The sequence below is a fragment of the Anarhichas minor genome, unplaced genomic scaffold (genome assembly GCF_050575085.1).
Source record: "Anarhichas minor isolate MPS153535 unplaced genomic scaffold, ASM5057508v1 ptg000074l, whole genome shotgun sequence".
NCBI lineage: Eukaryota > Metazoa > Chordata > Actinopteri > Perciformes > Anarhichadidae > Anarhichas > Anarhichas minor.
In genome coordinates, this window is record NW_027466520.1 from 10,935,484 (window position 1) to 10,959,203 (window position 23,720).

At 41.8% G+C, this 23,720-nt stretch overlaps 1 protein-coding gene across 2 annotated transcripts in view; it reads right to left on the bottom strand.

The window, feature by feature from the left end:
• The window catches only part of ctnnd2a (catenin (cadherin-associated protein), delta 2a), a 191,463-nt gene that overhangs the window by 130,746 nt on the left and 36,997 nt on the right, over positions 1-23,720 (bottom strand). For both annotated transcript variants that reach the window (XM_076080665.1, XM_076080664.1), the window contains exon 2: positions 17,520-17,632. In XM_076080665.1, coding sequence (XP_075936780.1) covers positions 17,520-17,632 — 113 coding nt within the window. The remainder of the gene's footprint in view (positions 1-17,519; positions 17,633-23,720) is intronic.

The window sequence follows — 23,720 nt, forward strand, 5'->3', positions numbered from 1 at the left end:
GAATTACAGTATTGAACAATGCAGAACCAGAGAACCGATGCGGCGTGAAACTTTTAGGAGCTTCCATGTGACAAGGCAATGTTCGGCAAAATTGTGCCGACTCACTTTAATGCTTGGAGGTGCCTCGGGAACCACTCAATCTATTTTGTAGATCTGTCTGTTGTACAGACACGTATCTACCCACGAGTGGTTGTTATAACAACAGTTTTATACTTCATCATCGTCAGCATGGCAGTGTGACACTATAACTGTAATCTGTCAATCAAGGCAGAGGAGTGGGCTTTTATGGTGTGCACAGGATGTGTGTGTGTGTGTGTGTGTGTGTGTGTGTGTGTGTGTTTGAGAGAGAGATTTGAAATGGGCTTTGTGTTGGGAGAGTGGGCGAAATGACAATGTGACTGAACAGAATGAAATCAACACAAAACTACATCACACACAAGAGTAACACAAAAATATGTCAAGGCATTGTGGCTGAAAAGCAAAATGTGTGTTTGTTTATGTACGTCTACGTTCACCATATACATGCATGCGTCTCTCTGGATATGTGTGTGCATGTACATACCCATGTGTGAGCTCTCTGATACTCTATTCAGAGAGCAGTCTATTGTGCTCACAACAAGGCCGAGGACAAACGTTTGTGGATATGACAGCTGAGTGACGGTTCAACAGTCGGGCTGGAAGAGAATTGTCTCGTCAAAGCGTTCACTGAATTGACTTTTAAAACTTGACTACTGACAGATGCGACAAAAATCCCATATTCCTAAAAAAAAAACAAAGACAAAACAATGCACCGTGGTATTGACAAGTTCAATGGAGACGTTTCAACTCTCTGCAGCGTTCTCCTCTCCCAGCTCCTTTCAAGTCCTGTGCACTGTTATTCAGATGTTTAGCCTACAATCTGTAGCAGACTCGCGTGTGCGGTAGAAATACAACCACAATGGACCAACTCCGTTATCATCCAGCTTTATTCTCACGCAGGCCGCACATACATACAAACACACACAAATGTCTCGACTACTTATCTAGTGTCTAGTGTTTTATAGAACAGAAAATGAATAAACAGTTTTATGTTCAAGGTTTACAGAGCGTGCCAAAGATGGATTGTTTGGTTTTGAAACATTGCCAAGAAGATAACGAAAACCCTGATCTGTCAAACAAAGATTGGACGTCCACTGTAACTCCTGGAGAGGGACTTCGGTGAGTATCCTCAACAGAGGACTTCTCTGTTTCTTTCACAAAGGGGATCATTTTTCATGAATGTTCATACAATTCAAACAATTTGCAGCAACTGGAACATTTTAGAAAGCCCCTTGTTAGATGGAGTACACACAATGCACGCGCGTACTCTGCAATATCTGACTGCGCAGGGCCACGTATGCATGCTTCTCAAGTGTGTATGAGTGTGTCTGCATGCATGCAGTCTGAAACGCACATTGATATAGTTACTCGTGTGTGTGTGTGTGTGTGTGTACACATGCACAAAATGTGGGTTTCCACTCTGAGCAGCACCTGCTGGTTGCACTATTTCAACTCAGGAACATCTGCTGCGTGTGTCTAAATCACCAAGTTATTATAGTTATTATGATAGGTGTGATATCGCAGTTTTGCACCGGCACAGATAATGACAGGATACCTCCATGCATAATTCACCAGGGACTGGAGGCCTGACACTGGGTGTGCCCTGTGTTATTGTACTCCACGCAGACAACGACTGTCTAATATTTATACTCATCTAAAATGGCTCACTGCAGCAAGACTGTTATGACATGGTATTGAACTGGAGATTAAAAGCTCTACTGCACACATTATGAAATGTGAGACAAAAAGTTTCCCTTTTGGCAGATTATTGAAGAATATAATAAAAGTTGTAATGTCGACTCATTGAGCTATACAGAAAGTTTATTCTGAGATATTAGTCCTATTCATAATGACATACGCTTGAACCTCATCATTAAAGTAGAGTATTCTAACCTTTGCTTCACCTTTGATACAATGAGTACACTATTACGTAAGAGCCGGTTTGCGGTGTTTGTTGGTTTGTACATATTACGTTTTTTCAATAAGCAGCGTTCCGTTTGCTTTTAAAATCAAGCAGAGACCCAGGAGCCCTATGAGGGAAAATGTATTACATGCATGTGCACAGCAGGCAGTTTAGTAGTGAGTTAATCAAGACACATACTGTACAGTACTGTAGTAAGTAAAGCAATCGATTACAAGCTGCAGGCTGATACATTGAGCATCCATATAGCAGGAATAGATGGGTTTGCCTCTCATACCTTGCCTTGTTCAACAGGTTTTGAATTTTATATATATAAAGCAAAAATAACAATTCAACAAATCCATCTACAATATTAAATGAAAGCCATGCACTGCCTCCTTGACTGAACCATAATCACATGTGACAAAGTAGCCGTGATATTAGCATAACAGTCGCAATTTACATATGAATAATAATACCACAGGCTGCTAAGTACACCAGCATATTAAAGGCGAAAGGACAAATGATGTATCAGCACGCTGCTGGCCCGCAAAAAAGTCAACTCAGAAAACAGTAGCTCCCCGACAACAAATCAACAGTGGCTCTGCAGCACAGTGGCTGTAAGAACTGTATTTCTACAAAAAAATGCATTTTCAAATGCTTACAGCTGGAGACGAGCAGGAGAGAGAGCACGTACTAACATGATATGTGATGTCAACCCCAATGAGCATACTCACACACCACTGTATTACAGGTAGAAGCAATTATTAGACAAACAGCATGAGATAAACACAGATTACAGAGGCCCAAGATGAAAACACACACACGCAGCAATCATAATTTGTCAATCGTGTTGCTGGCTCACAGTGAGAGACAGTTTGGCCTCGCCCAGTGGGTGAGTCACTGATGATTGATTCTACATGCAGTAATGTCACTGGCTCTAACTGAGATCTGAACAGTGTGCGTTCAATCATCAGAACATTTGGAAAACTTGTCGTTTACTAAGTGGAATGTGCGCTCGGATCATATATTCCAATGTTTGACTGTAAATCTTCTGTTGTATTGCGACCCAACATTTCATGCGTTCAAAAGGAACAAGTGGGTTTGACATATGATTTCCATGAAGCGACGGAACGCCTTCATAACTTTTTCAGCTTCTTTTAGCGATTTCACACTTTTCCCCTCCTATTTACATCCACCCGAATCTGTTGCTTCAGCTGGCTGGAAGGAGGTGCGTCCTGTGTATGTGTGTACATGTGGTTGCCCGAGTCATATTTCATTTAAACAACAAGCAAAATCACCCCACCCTCTGTATCTTGTGCACTAAATAAATTGTAATCTCCTGCAGCCCGTCAGGGACTGTGAAACTCAAACACATATGTCAATATGACACAGTAACACACAGACTCACACTCAAGGGCAGTAGTGTGATGTCATGGGTGGATAGGACATCTCAGAGCTTTGGGCACTGAAGCAGTCGACGGTCTAAATCACTCATTCCCTGGAGGATAATCTAACCAATGATTTAGTAGGAGTCACCGAGTCACTCTCAGCAGCTTCCACTCCAGTGGAGGGATATATGAGTGTGTGTGTGTGTGTGTGTGTGTGTGTGTGTGTGTGTGTGTGTGTCTGTGTACAGTATTCGTGTGAGCATGCAAGGAGGGGAGAGGTTATTCCCCTTACACTCGCTCTCTCTTTGAGGCCCCCATGAGACCAATTACCAATACTCTGTGGCTTCACACACACGCACACACACACACACACTTGTAATCTTACACCACATAGGAACTGTCGCTGCTTGACTGTGTGATCACATAATGGCTCAACATGAGCTTCATACTTTGAATATTCACAATTCAGGAGAAACCACTTGAAGCGCGGCATAGTTTTTATAAAAACACACACACACACACACAAGCACACACAGAGAAAATGACGTGACTTAACTCAAATTAAGTGCAATATTCAACGTGTCAGATCAGAGGAGAACGGGGGCAAATGTTAGCTGAGAAAACGGTTGATGACACTAATGCTGTGTAAACTTGTAATAGGTCAGCGCGATGAACACACAAATTACATGACGCTTCTTTATTTTTGCCTCTTGCCCAGTTTATTACATCGAGACAGACACTAATCTTGTTACAGAGCACAGGGAGCTTTGTGCCGTCCATGTTCAGTACTAAGCTCGATCTGCGAGTTTACTCTGGTCACTTAGCACAACTCTGCATGCCAATGTTGTTGCAAGAATTCAACTTCGGGATGATTTATTCAGTCAATATGGCATTTGTTGGATTTTAAAGAGGCTGTAAGTGGACACATTGTGCTCCTCACAATAGCAAGCTCCTGGGATGCATTTAATCTTTTTTCTTTAACATTTCCCATTCAACCCATTCCCACATAGTCAAACAAGTTGTGTCTGAAAACTATAGGGTGGTCATGTACTGTATACTTATTTCTTGCTGGACCTATTACTCATCTGTTTCGCAGTCCTCTACTACTGTAATTAATGATATGTTTCATTGATTGATGGGAATGATGTGATGTGACAGTGGGGACCCTGGAGCTGAGGTTTTAATTAACTGGTAGGAGAGGAGCTGGCTGGTCTGGCTATCACAATATATCACTATGTCTGGTCCGCACGCACACACACACACACACACACACACACAAAGGCCATCTGGCTAACAGGGTGCAGCTAACTTGTGTGTGATTTTCATGTCTCTTTTTTTCCTGCTAGCATTTTAAAGTTGTTGATTCTTAGCATGATGCAGGCTGTTTTTAAATGCGTGCCAAATGTGTAAAAGTCAACATTTGCTACCATCTTGAAAAAACAGAGGCACAAAAAAGATGTTAAGATTCAGTGACCGGGTAAAATATGAAGCTTGTATGGGAAAATATGTCAGTGTGTGTAGGTTATTTCTTGGCAATTTCCAATTCTTTCATTTCCATTTTCTCAGATCTTATCCGCAAACAGAAAGACAGAAAAACATTTAAGGCAACCATTTATTTGTAGTCTACAGCTCACTTTCTGAGTGACCACACTCATGGACAACAGTGCCTCATATTAAATGACACCTGCACACTGTTTGTGTCCGTACATTTTAAGTTGTATTATTCATAATTAATTTTTTTGAAATTGCTAGAAGAATGGGATGAAAAGAATAAGAGAGACGGTGTTAATGTCAGCGGTACCTGGGGATAATGATATGTGAATTATATTGTTATTCAGTGTCATCTCCATGTTTTGTGTTACTATTTCATGATTTGCTCTATTTGATGCAATACACTGTGTGTATTTATTTTTCCGAGCTTTGTTTTTAACAAGACATATTACTGTAACGAGTTCTCGTGAACTCGAATGAAGAACCCTTCATTTTCATCTCCGTTCATCATGACACTTTGGCCATCCACCTTAAAAACCTTAGGGCATTCCTGCAATATGAAGCAGAGAAAGGAAACAAAGTTTGACATTTTCACTGCATCTGCATTTTCACTGCATTTTCACTGCATCTCCACCTATAAAGCTGACCATCATTTTACACTACAGCCACTTTCTTTGCTCCCTGTTTTATCTTTGATTCATCTCATCTAGAGAGGACAGCACAGAAACGGCCTTTTGTTGTGTGTGGAAAACAGCCAGGAGAGGTGCCTGAGGGCTGGAACCTCAGAGCAGATGCCGACATCAGTATGTTGAAGATAACAAAAAATAAGATAATAAAAAGAAAAAAAGAAAACATTATACAATAAAACCGGAATAAGCCAATTCAGACATGCATGCACGTTTTATAACGCGATCGCTTGGGTTGGTTACGCTGGAATAATGACAGTTGTCTTGTGTGTGATTATTTAAACCACTTTTCCAGTGTGACGTGTGTTAATGCTTCATGCAGGTTCCAGTTTATGAAGCCATGTATCATGAGTAAGTCTCATAGCAAGGAGACAGGACAAGGAAAAAAAGAGATATAACAATATCACATGGCAAAACAAATGTCCACTGTTCTTACAAATGAATATCTACACTAAAAAGTGGTTTGAAATACATTCAGGGTTAATATGGGAACAATGTACATGCACATGGGATTTCACACTTACCCTACTCTTTGCATCACTCATATACAAGTTGAAATACAAACAATCTCCACAGGAATTCATCTGGATTATATAAGTTTTAAATCATCGAGTCACCACCCAGGATACCGACTGACTCATTGGGTTACAATGCAAACAAAAATCGATTTGGGAGCATCCAGAGCAGGTGATAAAAGTCACAATGAAAAGTGGAATCACAGCATCCGATTATGGCTCTTGGGACTCTGCCTCCACATCCAACACCCTGGCCCATAGGAAATAAACTTGCAAGCTTTACTGTGTTAATCTAAATTCTCTATGAAGTCTTTGTGGGAATATGATACTCTGTGCAGCGCAGCACAGTGCAGTGCATGCACTACTTTCTGTTTCAGTGATTGAATCCAATCAATCACTGGTCTTTCTGTTTGCCTTCAAACTGCTGAAGGCTTTGGTATTCACGTAGTAACCAGAGGTAACAATGCACAATAAAAGGTTTGGCAACTGAAGAGACAGTTTGTCTTTTTTCGTCGATTTTTGTCCTCTTCACACTGTTGGTAATGACAAAGTGTTGGTGTGGCTCACAAAGTTTAAGTGAGGAACTTGGGCTTGTGAAAAGAAGAGGCCAGGCACAGATGTGTGCAAGCAGATAAGACACCAAAACAACCTGTCCCTGGCACACACACACAAAGACACACACCCTATCAACCACATTGCCTCCACTATAAAATCGTCTTCTCAAACTGCTCCAGGCATTGATTCCTTTAGCCTCAGGGTATGATGCCTCGAGAGGACAAACTCCCCTGCATTCTCTCTCTCTTACTTGCCCTCTTAGTCTCTCTCTCTCTCTCTCTGTCTCCTACACACACACACACACACACACACACACACCGAGACACACACACACACAGCTTTCTGAGGCCCTCTAGCACCCACTCGCTTGAGGACATCAGAAAGAGGACAAGAACTTGAAAGCAGCCATGTTTAAAAGCCCTGCATGTTAATTTATATGCGCACATTCTCTTCATTACTGCCTCTGCTTCCAGCTTGTCCTTTAACCCTAAATATTATTTGAGGAATATCTCTGCTTGCTTACATCGACTCTTCATCTCTTACCTCAATCTCTCACCTATCCTCTTCTTTATTCTCACCCATTCTTCTTTATTCTCTTCAATCTCCTTCCCTCTTATCTGCTATTATCTCCTTTCTTTCTCTCACCTTCCTCTCTCTGTCTCTCCAAGTCTCTAGACATTACCATCGACAACATCACCTGATCTAAAGATATCCAGTGGATGTAAACGAGATGGTTGGTTGAGCCTACTTGAACAAAAAGCTGCATTTATCTTTGTCAGTGGAGTATCAAACCTCTCATGTCCTGTTCCCTTCATTCCCTTTAGCCAACACATGTGGTCCAGGTGTCCTTTTTCTTTGTTGGTTTTATACTGCACAGTGAAGTCATGTATAATTACTGAAAATATATCAAATCCCAAGATTTCGCTTGCCCACAAAATCTCCATAAAGGGTAGAAATGGGTAAGTAGAAATATACTACATTGGAATGCTTAAACTGTCAGATGACGTTATACTTTGTCAATCCCAGTAGAGGCATACTGTTGAGTATACCGCCACACATTCATTGCATTGTCATTTTTTGTCATGCATCTCCACAGTGATCACTGTGTTTTGTTTTTTTATCATAACTGTTATGAATTACAGTTTGCGTTTTTTGAAACCGGCTTTCTTAAACCCTGTTAAATGGAAACCTTTTCTCAAACTGTCACCACACACACTCAAACACAGAAAGAAACATGCCTACAAGACGGCAGACGGAGAGGTGGGCAGTCTCTCATGCGTGATCCTGCCCACACACACACACACACACACACACACACACACACAAGCATTGCATATTAAAAAGGCACCGTAATAACCTGTCAAGCTTTCTGAGAGTGTGGCCAACAAAACATCTCGGCACCTCTGTATGCATGAATGCGCACACGCCTTTTTCTCAGCCATTCTCGCTGAATTGACAGCAAAGCAGAGACCATAATCCCACATAAATGCATGCTAATAACTGCCTACACGGATACACACACACACACACACACACACTCACTCAGAATAATTATAAGCTTCAAAAGGAGTGCTAAACCAAAAGTTTTACGTGATGAGTTCGGGGTAACTTCACCGCAAAGTGGAGCCCCTTCGGCACCGATCAGGCAAAAACACATCAGCATTGGAGATGAGGACTAGCAATGAAAAAACACATTGTTTCTTGGACTAACAAGGCACCAATGAACACATTAACAAATCAAATCAGTAACATATGTATCACCTTGTTTTGACCTGTAATTGACGGCGCTCCCCTGCGGGCAAATCATTGTAATTTAGAAAATGCCAAATGCAGCAGCAAGATGCATCATATTCCGACATTTTGTAGTGATCAGAGCTGTCTGATGAATAACTGATGGATGAGTGACAAACCCACCACAAACTGACAACATATTATCATGGGGTACTATTATGGCTATTCCAGTAAAAAAAAAAAGAAGAAAAATAGTGTTCAAACAGCCATCAGGTGTCCTATTATATAAGCTCTGGGGAGACATTACCTTGCACAGCATTTGTTAATAAGCTCATTTCTCGTCTGTCTCTCTGTGCTTCTCGCCCGCTTTTCTCTGTTCCATCTCCACAACTTGCTTTTTGGAATCAGTGTCTTTCTTGCTCTTCCTTTTCTTTTTTCTATATCTCTCTGTCTGTGTTTTGTCTCAGTGTTTCTCTCTCAGTTTCTTTCTGTCGCACTCTCACTGTTTCTCTCTCTCTCTCTCTCTCTCTCTCTCTGCCTCTCTGGCATCATTTGGTTGGTTCTTATCTATTCTCACCACTATCTGGTGTTGGGGGAAGATAAGCATGCATTTGCATGTTTAATGAACCAAACACCCCCGATTCCCCTCAGCATGAGGACGCACACACGGGTGCACAGATACACACATGCACATGCATGCACACACTGCTGCTGTTGGCCCTCAAGGCCTCCGTCTCCTTGCCACTGACATGGAGTCCCCAGCTGCTGACTCCGACAGGAATAAACATGGTCTATCTATCCACCTTCATATCTACAGCTAGAATGACAGGGGGACATCATTTCATAGCAGAGAGTAAATTATATGACATATTGGAAAGAAACAACAAAACCATAACAGAGTGCATGGTGGCCGACAGGGTATACAGTAACAGGATGTCACGGGCAAACATGGATACCCAGGGAAGCTAGACAGAGGCCACAATAGCACCCCATTTGTTTTCACATTTTGGCAGATTGTTTCTCTACGCTAAACGTTTGGAAGAGGCAGGGCATCCACTGTTCTGGCTTCTGTTCAAGAGATCAGACTCTGACTGACTGGACAAACAAGATTTAAGCTCTGAGTATACTTGGCATACATTTGCTGTACTTAGGTGTCCCTGAGCAACAATCAATGCCTAAATCCCTGCCCTTCAGTGTTGCTCTTTAGTGGACTCTGACCTTTGACTTCCATGTTGAGGATGCTGAGAGAAAGGGGCATTTTTTTTCAATTGGCAACATCAAATATCCGAATGCTATCAAATAAGGAAACGCAAAGCCAAAGGGTAGGGTTTCTCCATATACATTCTTCACAAAATGTGAAAAGTCAAGATGTAATTTAGGAGCAAAGACAGATAGATAGAGGGAGAGATGAAACAACACGGGGAGAGGCAGACAGAAAGATAGACAGTGGGGACGACAGCGGTGTGAGAGATGTCGCCACCTGCCACCATTTTTCTCCTCTCCCCTTGGAAATGCATCATCAGTCATTAAGGGGGAGCATAACTCGCGATATCATCATCGCTCACACAGACACACACACACATACACAGGCCCTAACACAAGGCGTATTTTAAGGTATAATGCAGCGGCCTATAATTTGAGTTATCTCTATGCAGCATTTTGCTGAGCTTATAAAACCGCCTGCAGCTAATGGTGTGATGGATCCCTCTATTATCACCCAACGCAGGAGACGAGAGTGGGCCATAGTGAGATAAAGGAATGTAATTGGATAGTATTTTAGCCGTGGCAAAAACAGGAGGGTGGTCAGGGACAGAAAGGGAGCACAGAGAGAACCTGTAAAAATAATACCTGCATGATGAAGTCTAAAAGCTGTTGGAATGTAATGGACTTTTCCTATATATTAAATCCAACATGACACTGAAATCACCTATGTGTGTAACGTGTGTCTGTAAAAATAATTTTAAACTAATGTGATGCAAGAATGTAGTGAAAGAGTGATTAGAATATACTGGGTTCATAAAGTGAAGCATGACAAAATGTTAAAAGACACTTTAATTCAAACCACACTTTAATTTAGTTATGCAAAGAGGCCAACTTTGACTACAGAACAAACTTTGAACAGAAAATGAAAAAAACCAAAACGAATGAAGCAATGCTTAGCAACCAACGCTCTGTGGATGGCAATGTCATTTCTATGAAATTTGATCCAGCAGTTAATGTTTGCCACAGGATCATTCATAATACGCTTTCATGGTCACATAGGTTGCTCTCTTTGGACCTGGCTAGCACATCTAAGCTGCTCCGGACCAGGTTATGTTGAGAGTTCAGACTGTAATAAGTGTACCAGGACGTAGGTGGCAGAAGTGTATGAGATTATCTTCGTAGGGAGAGAGGACAAACGAATCCTGAAGCTTTTGCTGACAATATAGCTATGTGACAATAGCTATGACACAGGATGATGTTTTTATGCTTGGTCCCGATGTGCTGCCAAGTCTGTTTTACACAGCTGGTATCGCAGCTAATAGAACAGCGATTAGCGATTTTTCTCCCAGCATTTCTCTCTGGCTTCATTAGCATCAACAGTGTTGCTTTTTGCTGTAGTAATTTGTTTAATGTTCTTCATAGTTATCCATTGTGACGACCTGTTCCTCTTTTTGTGAGGTAGAAGACTCAAATGACGTGCAAAATGCCCTCAATACTGCTCAGACTACAAATGGAGAATGCCTCCGATGCCAAAATCTTGACCCATTGCCAACAGATAGAAGTTCAGAAAGCTGATAACCACCACTGCGATACTCTTTATCCCTGATTGGATTTTTAGGTTTTATAAAGCCAGCTAATGCAAAGAAATCCCTGCTAAACATCAGCATCTTACTATTGTTACTGCGAGTGTGTTATTCTGAAGTTAGCATTTAGCGGTGCCTGAGTACAGCCTCACAGAGCCGCTTTGCATGGGTGAAGATGAAAACGTAAATAGCAGAATGGAAGGGAGAGAAGAACATAAGAGAGAACGAAAAAGGAGTGAGAGCAAGTTAGAAAGAAAAAAAAAACTTAATCTAATGACAGACAAGCAGAGGACTTTTTCTAAATGTTTCTGGCACTCTCCATGTGTCTGGGGTCTATTTGCTGCTGTGATCAACTCTTGGGTGCAGGGTGAGGAAATGTGCGGGTATGTGTGCGGGTATGTTCACACACGCGGCACAAAGACCGGCACTGGTCCCTGCTGGTGTGGAACTAAATGTCACAGCTTGATTAGAATAAATAGTCCTATACGGGCTCTGGGACAGGGCACCAATGCACAGCAGGGCAAGCATGTGTGCATGGTGACTCATTGCTTTTGTTCTATCTCTCTCTCTCTTTCTCTCTCATAGAGACTGCGCACACACACACACACACACACACACATGCACACACTTGGACACTCAGGCCTTACCTTTCTCTGACCTACCCGAGGGGTCTTTGGGCAGATGCGAACGTCTGAACAGCACAAACAGAAAGCTGTTACTGCCTCAGGACATGAACTTTACACCTCACTCTCCCTCCCTTCCTCCCTTTCACTCCCTCTCTCTTTCACTCACACTCACACACACTTTTGTCTCAGAATCTGTATCTCTGTGTATCTGTTCAATATGTTAACTTGGCATTAAAGTTAGGTGCACGCTAGTTCTGCAGCATATACAACATGACATGCAAACAGCTGAATAAAAACACACGCACACACACACACCACCAATGTCCCTGTATCCAGCATTTGCTTTGTTCCAACAGGTGTGTCTATGAATACATGTGTCTGGTGCGGATGCCCTTGTTTATGCACATGCATGCAGGCATTTGGGGTTCACAATGGGGCCGCAGTCCGCCATAGCCTGCTGCATATATTCATTTCAGCGCGAGTGCAGAAATATGAATATTAGTTAACTTTTATGAAGGGATTTTGTTTTCTTTCTTTCCCTCTGCATTGCAATTATTCATTGCATAAACTATCAACAGCAGCATAAGTATCAGTGACGCCTGAAGCAAGGATCTGTCTGTTTACAAAATAGACGTAATCCACATGCTTCAACCCGTGAGCGTCATAAATACATGACAGCGGGATACATAAATGATATGGCCAAAGGGAATGTCTGGTTAACAGAGCTAGCACAGAGTGATTATCTCTCTCACACACACACACACACACACACCTACCTATACACGTACTACATATAGTTGTTCCAATTGATTCTGTACTACAAATAAGTGAATACACAGAGACAGTTCAGTCTGTTAGCACAGTGATAATACAGTGAAGTAAAATGATATTTGTAAAACATGATGATGAAAACTAGAGAGGATAGTGAGATAGATATGTAGAGCAAGAGAAAGAACAACGTGAGAGACAAGGAGACAATGGGAACGAGAAAAGACACAGAGAGACAGCGAGAGACAGAGAGAGACAAAAAGAGAGAGAGAGAGAGAGAGAGAGAGACGGGGGAAAATGAAAATGAAAAATAATAAATCAATGAACCTATTCTGTTAGCTGCCTCAGGGTAATGAAAGCTCTTTATTAGCCATCTATCCCTTTCTCTATCTCTCTGTCCTTTCTTTCTGTCTCTCTGTCGCTCACTCTTTCTGCGTTGCTTTCCCCGCCCCCGAGGATTGATATACTCTCATCCTTCCACTAAACGCTAACAATTCCATTAAGCACAACAAAACACTCATTTAGAGGTCACATTTGTTTCGCTCAACTTCGCTTGTCATCTGCATACCAACTGCGGGGCGGCCTGCCTCGGCTTGAATTCCTATTATCTGACATGACCTTTCTGCTTTAGAATAAATTGGCGAATCATAATGGACTTGCTTCTCCCTTTTTCTTTAATGACACGGCTTTACAACAACTGCACTCTGTCTCTTTTTCACTGTGCGTTATTTGCTCGAAAGCATAACTAATTGCTGTAACATCTACAATTCGTCATCTTTCATATCACATATAAATACTCCATAACAGTAGCCATAATGCATCAAGCCGGTAGTATATTTGCTAGCAGTCAGTGTAATATGACAACAACATAAATACATGTATCCATAAGCTTGTAAGCGACATCATATATATTTATTGCTTTGATAATCTACAGCATTGCCCCGAGTCATGATTAGCTTAGTAGCCAGCAACACATTATTTCCTTAACAGTTCATCGAGCAGTGCTTTACTGCACCAATAATGTGTCCCAGACTGCCCAGCAAGGTCACGGCAAGGCAGAGGACGGCCATGGGCGCTTTAATGATCTGGATCTGTATAGGAATTGTAGATTTATCTGCCTTACATCTCAGTAAACACTGGTGAGGCACTCGTATAACACGTTCTACAATCTGCTGGACGATTTCGATGGGTAATTCATTGCATTGTTCATGAAAAAACAGACGTGATATGAGCACCGAGAAGCCATCGCGGAGTTCAGAACGAAGGTTTTACTGCAATAGGTTGCAATGGAATAGATGAGAGCAGCTACTGACGGTGGCTTTGTAAAACTGGAGCAAATCAGTTTAAAAGTAATTCCAGTGATTTGGCCTTGTACAGTTCAGGTTTCGTTTGATACCACGATCATCAAAATGTACAACCCTAAAGATTGAACATCCTGTAGCTTTTGGAGTAACAATGTATGGAAAACTGCTATTGTCGCTGGAAGTTTGACACCATGCTTCTATGCTAAAACCCTGGTGTCTCCATATGTTGACTTCTCTGAGTTTTGACCAATATATCTCCTCCTAATCCCGCTATGGTATACTGCATATAACAGGCAAGCGACGCGTCACAATTAATTATTGTAATCGCCTTCTTCTACATATGCAGTTACTTATCGTGGTGAAATTATCTCTATTTGCAGGAAAAACTGACGCAACTACATTGCCGTATCCTATTCTTAATCTCAGATCATTTGGCCCTGTATCGCTGTTTGTTTTGGCATATCTGTAATGGTGAATAATATATGAATGCTAATTAAAATACATCATCCATACATTCTGTGGTTTACCCCTTTAAAAGAGCACTGAAGGCTTGAGCTGCACAGCCAGTCGGGCAGAAAAGACAGCAGGAGCAAATGTTTCCCACTGGCTGCCACTTACCACTAATGTTAGAAAAATGATAAATGAGTCCCGGCATGGTGTTTGGAGTCGACGTGTTTGCGTGTGAATGTGTATGTGCTGCCCGTGTGTGTTTCCTTCCTGTAAAGTGTTGTGTCGCATGCCAACAGTTCACAGTGTGAACAGATGTTACCCAGTAATGCGCTGGGTTTCTGCACCACAATCAGACTTTTTTTTTTTAGGGTCCTCAGCTCTGAACGAGGAGTCCGTGGAGATGCCTGAATCGCTTTATCGAGCGGAACACAACTAAGGACACGCAGGCTCGCAGCGGCTGCCAAGAAAACACAGACACGCAAACACAAACACAGCCCTCGCTCCAAGCATGTGCAATACAACAAGCAGAGAGCATACAAAAACCCACACACCTGGAATAATAATACACACACACAGGCACACACAAAACTACAGGGTACCAGGTAGCTTGTGCTCGTAAGTTGGCTTTCACCCTGATAGGCTTCTAACAGAGTAATGGACCCACTGCTGAGTGAATATGGTGGCTGCAGCTTAAAGCCAACAGGAAACATTTTAAAAGAGAATATAGACTGTCATGAGAGGAGAAACATAACTTTAGAATGATAAGATGAGAGTAAGTTTTTCATAAAATATCAAATAATAATGTAGAATATTTAAAAGACCCCTAGTGTTATTTATTTGTAGCTGTCTACATTTGTCCTGCCAATCTAACTCCCTTGTTTGCTTTCCTTTATTTTTACCTTGTGCTTTATTACAACACCTATTCACTCAGAGCCAGCCACTGCACTCTATATTTAGCTGCTGCCTGTCAGTGAGACCCTGATGAAGGGGCGGAAAATGAGTGGTGATGTTGGAGACCATGGGAAAGGTTAGCACTGTCTCTTTGAATAACATCAGTCTTTCTCTGAGCATTCCTTGTTATGTTGCAGACACTAATATCTATACTTAGGCTTAGGAAAAAAACAAAAAAAATCAGACCTTGTTGGAATCTGCATAAAGGATAGTGTCAATCAAAATGACATAAAAGATAAAAGCATAAAAGGGAAGACAAATGCACATCACACGTTTTAGTTGACACGCATTGACACATTTGAGAGCACACAGGGATGGATGTGGCACATAGTGAGCTGTCGGCAGACAAAAGCTTAGCTCAGCCAATCCTCTATATCTGATGTGATAATCGTAAGATGATGCAACCATGAGACAGCAGACTTGACAGCAAACAGGCTATTGCCGCACAGGCAGATGAACAAGCAGACATTCGCACAAGCATAAGGCAAATGCATCCAAACAGATGCACAAACTCAGATAAAACCATGGTGAAGTGTTTCTCTCAATGACTTTTACTACATGCTGAGGACATGAAGACTTCAGATGATGTTGCCAGTAAGGAATATAACACAACATATTGTACATAACATGTAAGTGACAAGCCATATGTTGGGTTTAAGTGGAAGATAAAGCTCATCCAAGAGTTTCAAATGCGCTGACAAAATATTTAAGTAAGTCCAGACAAGCAATCTGGAGGACTCCATCAAGACAGAATCTCACGTCTTTGCTTTCTTCAGCTGCAGCATTTAAAAGTACTGACGGAGCTGTCCAACATCAAACATATTATATGTGAATTGGCTTGACATAGGGCTAATAAGGAAAAGAAATCACAGAGTCAAGAGTAAAAAGAGGAGTGGAAGATGAACTGAAGCCTTTGAATAATCAATGCAAATACATGAATACTGTATATGGAAGGCTGATTCAATCTGAATTGAACTTTTAAGGGTTATCTGGTTTTTTTGGAGCCAACTATTTTATCAAATATCAAATCCATCATAGTTTACATTTATTAACTTCAAATGCTGTGGGAGAATTTTTTTAAAGTGTTAATGACCAGTATTATAACAGTCTCACATGATAGTGAGGACTTGCCTAAGGATTACAAACACACCGCATAATCAAAGAAATCGAATAAACAATATCGAGTTTAGTCACACTTGTAAAATATTTCTAAGGGGATTTCACCAATATACTGTAAATGTTAAAGACTCAGTGACTTTGTCTTTGGTGTTGGTTTGGTGCTGGTTATTTGTAAATGACTATCCTAGCATATTAAACAATAGAACTTCAACACAAACACAGGAAGCACACCTCTAAACTTTCAAAAAGTCTCATCTGAGACTCAGCTGGATCAAGTAGAATGAACTGCGAAGGTTCAAAAGTGCCTTTTTTTCCAGCGTGCTCTGTTTCCTCGCTCCCCCCACTCAGGGTTGTGTACTTATGAAATAAGATGCCTGAGGGAGTCAGAGGAATGCTGAATTTGTATGAACCTGACTCTTTGACATCACAGCAAAATTCATGCAAACACACACACACACACGCATGCACACACACAAAACTCCGCAAAATAACTTTCTGACAAACTTTACTTTGCGTCAAGGAAATCTATTTACAGGCAGGCTAAGCATGTATCAAGGAGAATGTGAAGGGACAGTGATTTAGTGAGAGGAGAGGGGCAGATACTGAACTCAAGGTTTGAGATGTTAGCATCAAATTCAAAATTAGCATGCTTGTCCCTTCACTCATCTGTGCTCCCTCTATCATTAAGAGCTCTCTTTCCCTAATCTGAAAATACATTTTAGCAACAGAAAGGTCAGACTTATAAATGGGGGACATAATTAAGTATTTTGAAGGCTTTCAGGGCTGTGGCTAACATGCTAATTAATGCTGTAATGTGATTAAAGGGTTTCCAGGAAGAGTAATATTAAGGCTTGACGCAGAACCTATTCCATCACACTCTAAGTTATGTTTCCACTTGTGCATGGGCAGTCGGGGGTGCCAGTTAGAGCCATACTTGCATGTACACAATCTTGTGTATGTTAAAGGCAGGAACATTATGACCCATAAAGTCCCACGTACAAACACAATATGTCTTTTACCTGACAGTGTTTAAGGACACACCCATAAAGACATATCCTTTCCACACAATAATCAGCCAATCACCACACACAAAAGATGGGGACGTTGTGTGTTAATTCATAACCCCACCCCACCACACGCACACAGAAAAGCAGGGCTTCCATGTTACCTGATGCTGCTCATGCTGCCCGCCTCTGATCCCAGCTTGCATCTCTCCAGCTGGGTGGCGACAATCTGACGCTCAGCCTCAAGTTCCCTGGTCAGGCGTTCAAACTGAAGCTCCTGAAGAGATAGAGGAAGACAAAGTGTGCGTTAGAGAGAGCAAGAAAGGGAGTAACAGAGGAAGCTGAGGTTCTGCTGGGAAGCTCCTGTGAAAGTTTGGAACTGGTGCTAAAGGGCCTTCTGCCAGGAAATTGAGACACTGCCATTGCTTAATACTGTCTTACTTTCACCTCTGATGCAAGTTCTCCTATCTTTACTTCAGAGACACCAAAACAAAAACAAAAAATGTCCCATTTGATTGGTCATTGATGGAAGCAGTGGGGGTGTTAAAACTATTAAAAGCTTAATATCCTTTTTCAATGTATGATAAGTAACCTTTGAAAGCCACCCAACAGCCCTGGAAAAGTATTTCAATGTGAATCATAAATTGCTTTGGGAGTGCAACCTGCTTGTCGTGGGAGAAGTGAAGTATTGTCAGCCGCAGATCACGGAAACAGCTTAGGGCTGGATGACAGCTATGAAGTGTGATCATTAACATGAATGTGATTGACAGGTGAGAAAAGGCGTGAGGCAGAGTGACTGGTTGAAAGTGTTCTAAATGTGTGAGCAAAAATGTCTTTTAATCCCATCTGCTGTGAAGTGCGGGAGTCAATTGGAGTAGTTGAAGCACTCCACCTGAAACTGGGTCAAAAACTGTACATCTGTCTGAAGAAGATTTTTGTGGAATTCCTGCGTGAGATGTGTTTCTTATTTCCATAGGAGTTGATTTCCTGTTTGGGCCAACAAAGACATTTTCACATTTGAAAAGTGACACGTTTTTAAAAAGGTAAATTAGATTAGATAAGGCTGAATTTTCTATACTTACCATTATACTTATTCATTATATAATATATAAATATTTTGTGAAAGCACCAATAGTCAACCCAAAATTATTGTTGCAATAACGATATCGATGTATTTGGTCAGAAATATTGTGATACTATGCAGTTAATACCTAACTGTATTGTGAGGGGAAAGAACATTACAAACGTCAGATCACTGCAATACAACTCAACAGCATGCAGCCAATGCAAATAATGGAATTCAACTGTTTACATCACAATAGGTTGGCATTAAGGAAAACAATGTATCCTGCCATGATAACTTTTCAGAGTTTCAAAGTCCATTCTCATGGTTTTAGAAACCGTGGTGCAGTGTTTAGGCTTGTGATGCGTACTAAACCTCATGGACATCTTATTCAAATTTGGACTTCATGGATACCCCAATGAAGACACTTGTTGGGTTGTTCGTTTTTTTTTTTTCTTCTGTCTGTCACTGTTGGGCGCTGCTAGCTTTAAGGCTTTCATGGATGGAAGATTACCCCTGAATGCATTACCCGACCCTTTTTGTGTGTGCCGATGCATTAGCTATTTAAGTGGCTTACTGACAGTTCCGTATCAGTCATCTAGCTATGAGCCAGACAGATGAGATTTCAAACCAGCATTCACTGTGTGTAAGTGCGTGCGCGCATGTGCGTGCGTGTTGCATTCAAGTTAATCACAGCCACATGGAAGCAGATCAATAGTGCAGTGAACTCCACCCCACTGAAGATATTGGGCATGTCCGACCGAGTGCATGCGTGTATGTGAGACCCTGCGAGAGAGAGAGAGAGAGAGAGAGAGAGAGAGACACTGTGTGAGCGAGATGTAGAGAGAGTGTATGCTGGTTTGATTGGTTTTCTCAAAGCCATTTGAAGCTCTGAATGTGTTGATCCCCAGTCGCTATCTCGAGTCTCTAACCTCAATCCCCTCTCCTCCCCAACACTACAGAGCACAATGCAATTCATCTCTCTCTCTCTCTCTGCCTCACCCCTTTTTCACGCACGCTTACAGCAACCACTTACCCATATGCACACACTTTCTTTCCATGGTTTTACACAATTTTAGGTCCATGCTTTCTCCTTCTTCTCTCGTCCTCACACACACACACACACACACACACACACACACACACACACACACACACACACACACACACATCCATTTAGGTGCCAAAAGCAAGCCCCTGACACATACATATGTAGTAGCAGTAGTTTATTGATCTCACGGTAGGAAATTCCTTTACCACAAACGGTATGGTATATGACAATGTGCAAGTTCACGTAGAAATTGTTAATGAGTAAAACTTCACAATCCCACCTTCTTCCCATTCCTCTCTAATCTTCTCTCCATTCACCCAACCTCTCCTTGCTTTCCGCCACCATTCATTGTTCTACCGAACGTCCTCTCTAGATTTTGTTCTTGCTCTACCTGCGACGAGATAAACCTCATACAGGTGAACAACAAAGTATAGCGGGCTCAGCCACCCCTACGATTTTCAAAGCAAGGTGACGCTGGTTATTTCAGCAGGGTCTATTAAACCCCCTGGACCCGTAATTCTAAATTACAGCTTTGTTTGCCTCGCTTCAAAGACCCGCTCTGCTCCCCAGAAGCAGACTGCTTTGTCACCTTGTTTGCCACTGCTGCAACTGTTTTAAATCCTCAAGGTGTAAATAAAAAAAAAGAAAATCCCTGCACCTAAAGAACCATTATGCTAATTGATGATATGTAATACCTCAACAGTAAAATATCGTAAATGCCTTCTACGGTAATGCTTGAATGCAAAAACAGATGGGAAACCTGTTTGGCTAGTTCTTGCATTTAGGTAAAATGTATTCAAATATACATAACCTTTTTTGTCACATTTTATTCATTCAAATCGTCTGCCTAAGGAAGAAGTGTGCAGTTCGATAAATGATGACTTTCAAAAGCACATTCCTGAATTGGCATAGTGTCTGCATGAGTGAGTTTAACTGTCCAATTGCATGCAGATGTGCATTCTGACTAGCTCAAACTACAAGACAGCAAAGAACACATTTGAAGCCAGCCTACTTAATGCAGGAATTAACGGAGGATGCTTCAATTAGTAGTTTAGAATGTATGTGATTTAGAGACCTACACCTCTCTCTTCGCACTGCATAGTACGTATTACTGTACATCACTGTGTTGTGAACAGCCGTGAATTCCGATAAATAGCTGCTGCAATACCACAACAGTCAGCAACACTTGTTGAAATTTTGATGCTGTCATAATTAGTACACTTAAGACATGTTTTAAGAACATGATTAGCTACTCAACAGAACTTGTTTTGTTGAAGTAGGCTTTTCCCACAGCACACATCTGCCAGCTCCATAACATTTGACTCAGTAAAAGCTTACTCACTCTGGCGAGTGAGTAAATTCAACCTGACACAAACATAAAATCTACGGATGGAAAGTAAATTATTATGTACTGCCGATGTAAGGAAATATTCAAACAACATCCTGAGTTGAGTCCTTGCTTCAAGGTACTGACATAATGTAAATGTAACTGGAATGAAACAAGAAGGGGTGAATTATGGGAAATATTAAAAGACAGAAAGGTGTATCGTAAAACTTCACGGGCCACACAGCTGCCAAAAGCGTTTTCTTGTCCTGCTAACAGGAAGACAACAAAGCTGTAGCTTTGCTGGAGACAACTTGTCTTCTCTACCACGCTTTAAAATGTTACCTGAATGTCATCTAACCACAGTCCAACAATGCTGATGCTGCAGCACGATATAAACTTAATGTGATCCCACCAACGTTTGCATCAAGGGATAGGATTTGTCATAGTAACTATTTTGATCGCTCTGCGTGTGTGTTTTATGAAAAAGCCTGCTGTCCTGCCGATTCCACAAGTTGTAACCTAATTGCTAAAAAATTCGTTTTGTGTTTAGCAGTATATTTTACCTTGATATGTGCATGGACCACAGCTCAATAGATCCGAAACCGATGAGATGGGATGAGTTTCAGCTGTTGCTCCTTTTGCCTTGTCGGTGCGTTTCTATCAAAATGTACAAGTCGTGCATGTGTCGTGCGCGTGTGTCACCGCCTCCCTCTCATGAATGAATAGGAGGCAGAAAGCAGCGCCCACAGTCAGCCACAGAGGTCTCTATGGCAACTGTAGAACCACACCCACCCCCCCCCCCCCACCCTCCCGGCGTTATAAATTAGGACCCGACTCCTCCCACACACAGCCCCTGCCCGTTCACATACCTGCACACAGAGGTGTCTGCGTGTGTATTTTGAGTCTTTCTCCTACAAAAAGCAGACCAAAACCTGAACGGAAGTGACCAGTCTCCTCAAGTTTCTCGGCATTTATTTCATTAGGCAATGAGACGGTCTTATTACCGTCTTATTAGGCAATAAGACGGTATAAAAGTCAATCCCGCATGCATGTACAGTATTTAAAAAAATGTATTGTATGTGGACTTATTGTACATGGGACAAAATGCAGGATAGCATAGCAGTGGCCCATGTATTAGAGCTTTAAATGGGATAAATGGCAGCCGTAGTTCTCTTTCCGTTTAAGCAAAATTCCCCACTTGCCACCATAAAGACACTGTGTGCTGTCTGTGCGTGATTGTCTGTGTGTGTCTAGAGATAAGGCCCAATCATTATAAAGTGGCCTATGGGCAGCTATTAACAGTGCTGTTTTTGGATGGGAGACAAAAGGCTATCAAATAGAGCTATGACCTTCTAGTTGAGAAGTAACTCTCTCTCGCTCCTTCATTCTTTCCCTCCCCTCCCTCAATCAGCGAAGAGGAATGAAAACAACGGCGATGAGATGAGTGGGAAAGGAGAGTGTGAATGGGAGCTGGTAAAAAGGTCACCCTCCTCTCCTCCGTCACTCCCATGAATATTAAAATTCCCCGCACGGTAGCAATCACCCCCGTTCCTCCTTTCTAAACTTGCAGCTGTGGTTCATGTAGCCTAGGTATGGTTCAAATTTAGCTGAGATTCATTTCTGGCCCTCTCCCTCCCACCTTCTGCCCGTCTCGTCTGTCACTTTAATGAGTGTGAAAAGTCAACTGCGAGTCAGGAGAGGAGCAGCAGGAGAGGGGGGGCAGAAGGAGGGGGGCAAGAACCGGAGGGGAGAAAAAAAACGGAGTAGAGGGAGAAAGCAAGGAAGAAAGATAGGAGACTGAGACGTCTCTGTTGATGACAGTCACATGAGAGGGTGGCCGAGGGAGGGACACCTGATCCACTCCCTCTGCGTGTGCATGTGTGCGCAAGAAAGAGAGAACAAGAAAAAAAAAAAAAGAAAGGAAACAGACTACCAGAATGGCCTGATCATGTTTGTGACTCCTTTCTTTCTCAAACAATGTGGGTATTGTATGTCTGCGACTGAACACTGGGTTGCTGTTACCTGCTATGGGGCATGCGTGCTTATGTTCCTGGACTTCTATCTTCGGGAGAACAAACACCACATTGTGGACCTTTGAGTGAAGGCTATTTTTTTGTGTGAAGTCTCCTGGATTAGGTTTTGCTCCAAGGCCAACTTTTTATTAATTGCAACTTGAATAGTATTTTCGTAGGTTTGCCCATCAGTTCTATTTGTTTACGATCACACTGTACTCGGTGAAGTGATTGCTGAGATTTGGGGAAACCAGCAACATTGCGGAAGAAACTGAAAATATAATGAAAAAGGATGTAAACAAATTGAAAACAGTTTAGCCATACTATTTACCACTTCATGTTGAGATGAAAGTGAAGCCAAGAGGACGGTTGAAAGGAGTTACAGGCTGTTACAGGCTTAATTATTTTGGTAGTCACTTTGATCCAAGTTGTGACAAACGGGCATTATCCTTTAAAATAAGAGCTGATTTCAGATTATGCATTCGGTAAATTAATAGGAATATAAGGAAAGAATGTAGAGTCAGTGTGGGGGTCCTCATATAGAGAGAAGAACAGGAACATGTGTATGTGTGTTTGCGTGCAGTGCGCCTGCAATGGTTGTGCATCACCGTTCATGCGTGTGCATCTGTGTGTAGGTGTGTACACAGGTGCTCTAGCCATCTGGCAAATGGTGGTACTAGACAAAGAAATATGACACAGCTCGTTCTGGCTTCAGTCTGCGTCAACCTAGCTCATTAACACATATCGTTTTCAATAACACATGACTCATTATTGTTGTACACCAGGGATACTAGTCCGTCCTATTGCTGTGACGACTGGCCTTTTCTGTACAAGCGACCTTCTAATGAAATTGAATTTACATTAGCAGTAATACCTGAGGGGTGTTCTTTGGTGTGATTGTGGGTATGGCAG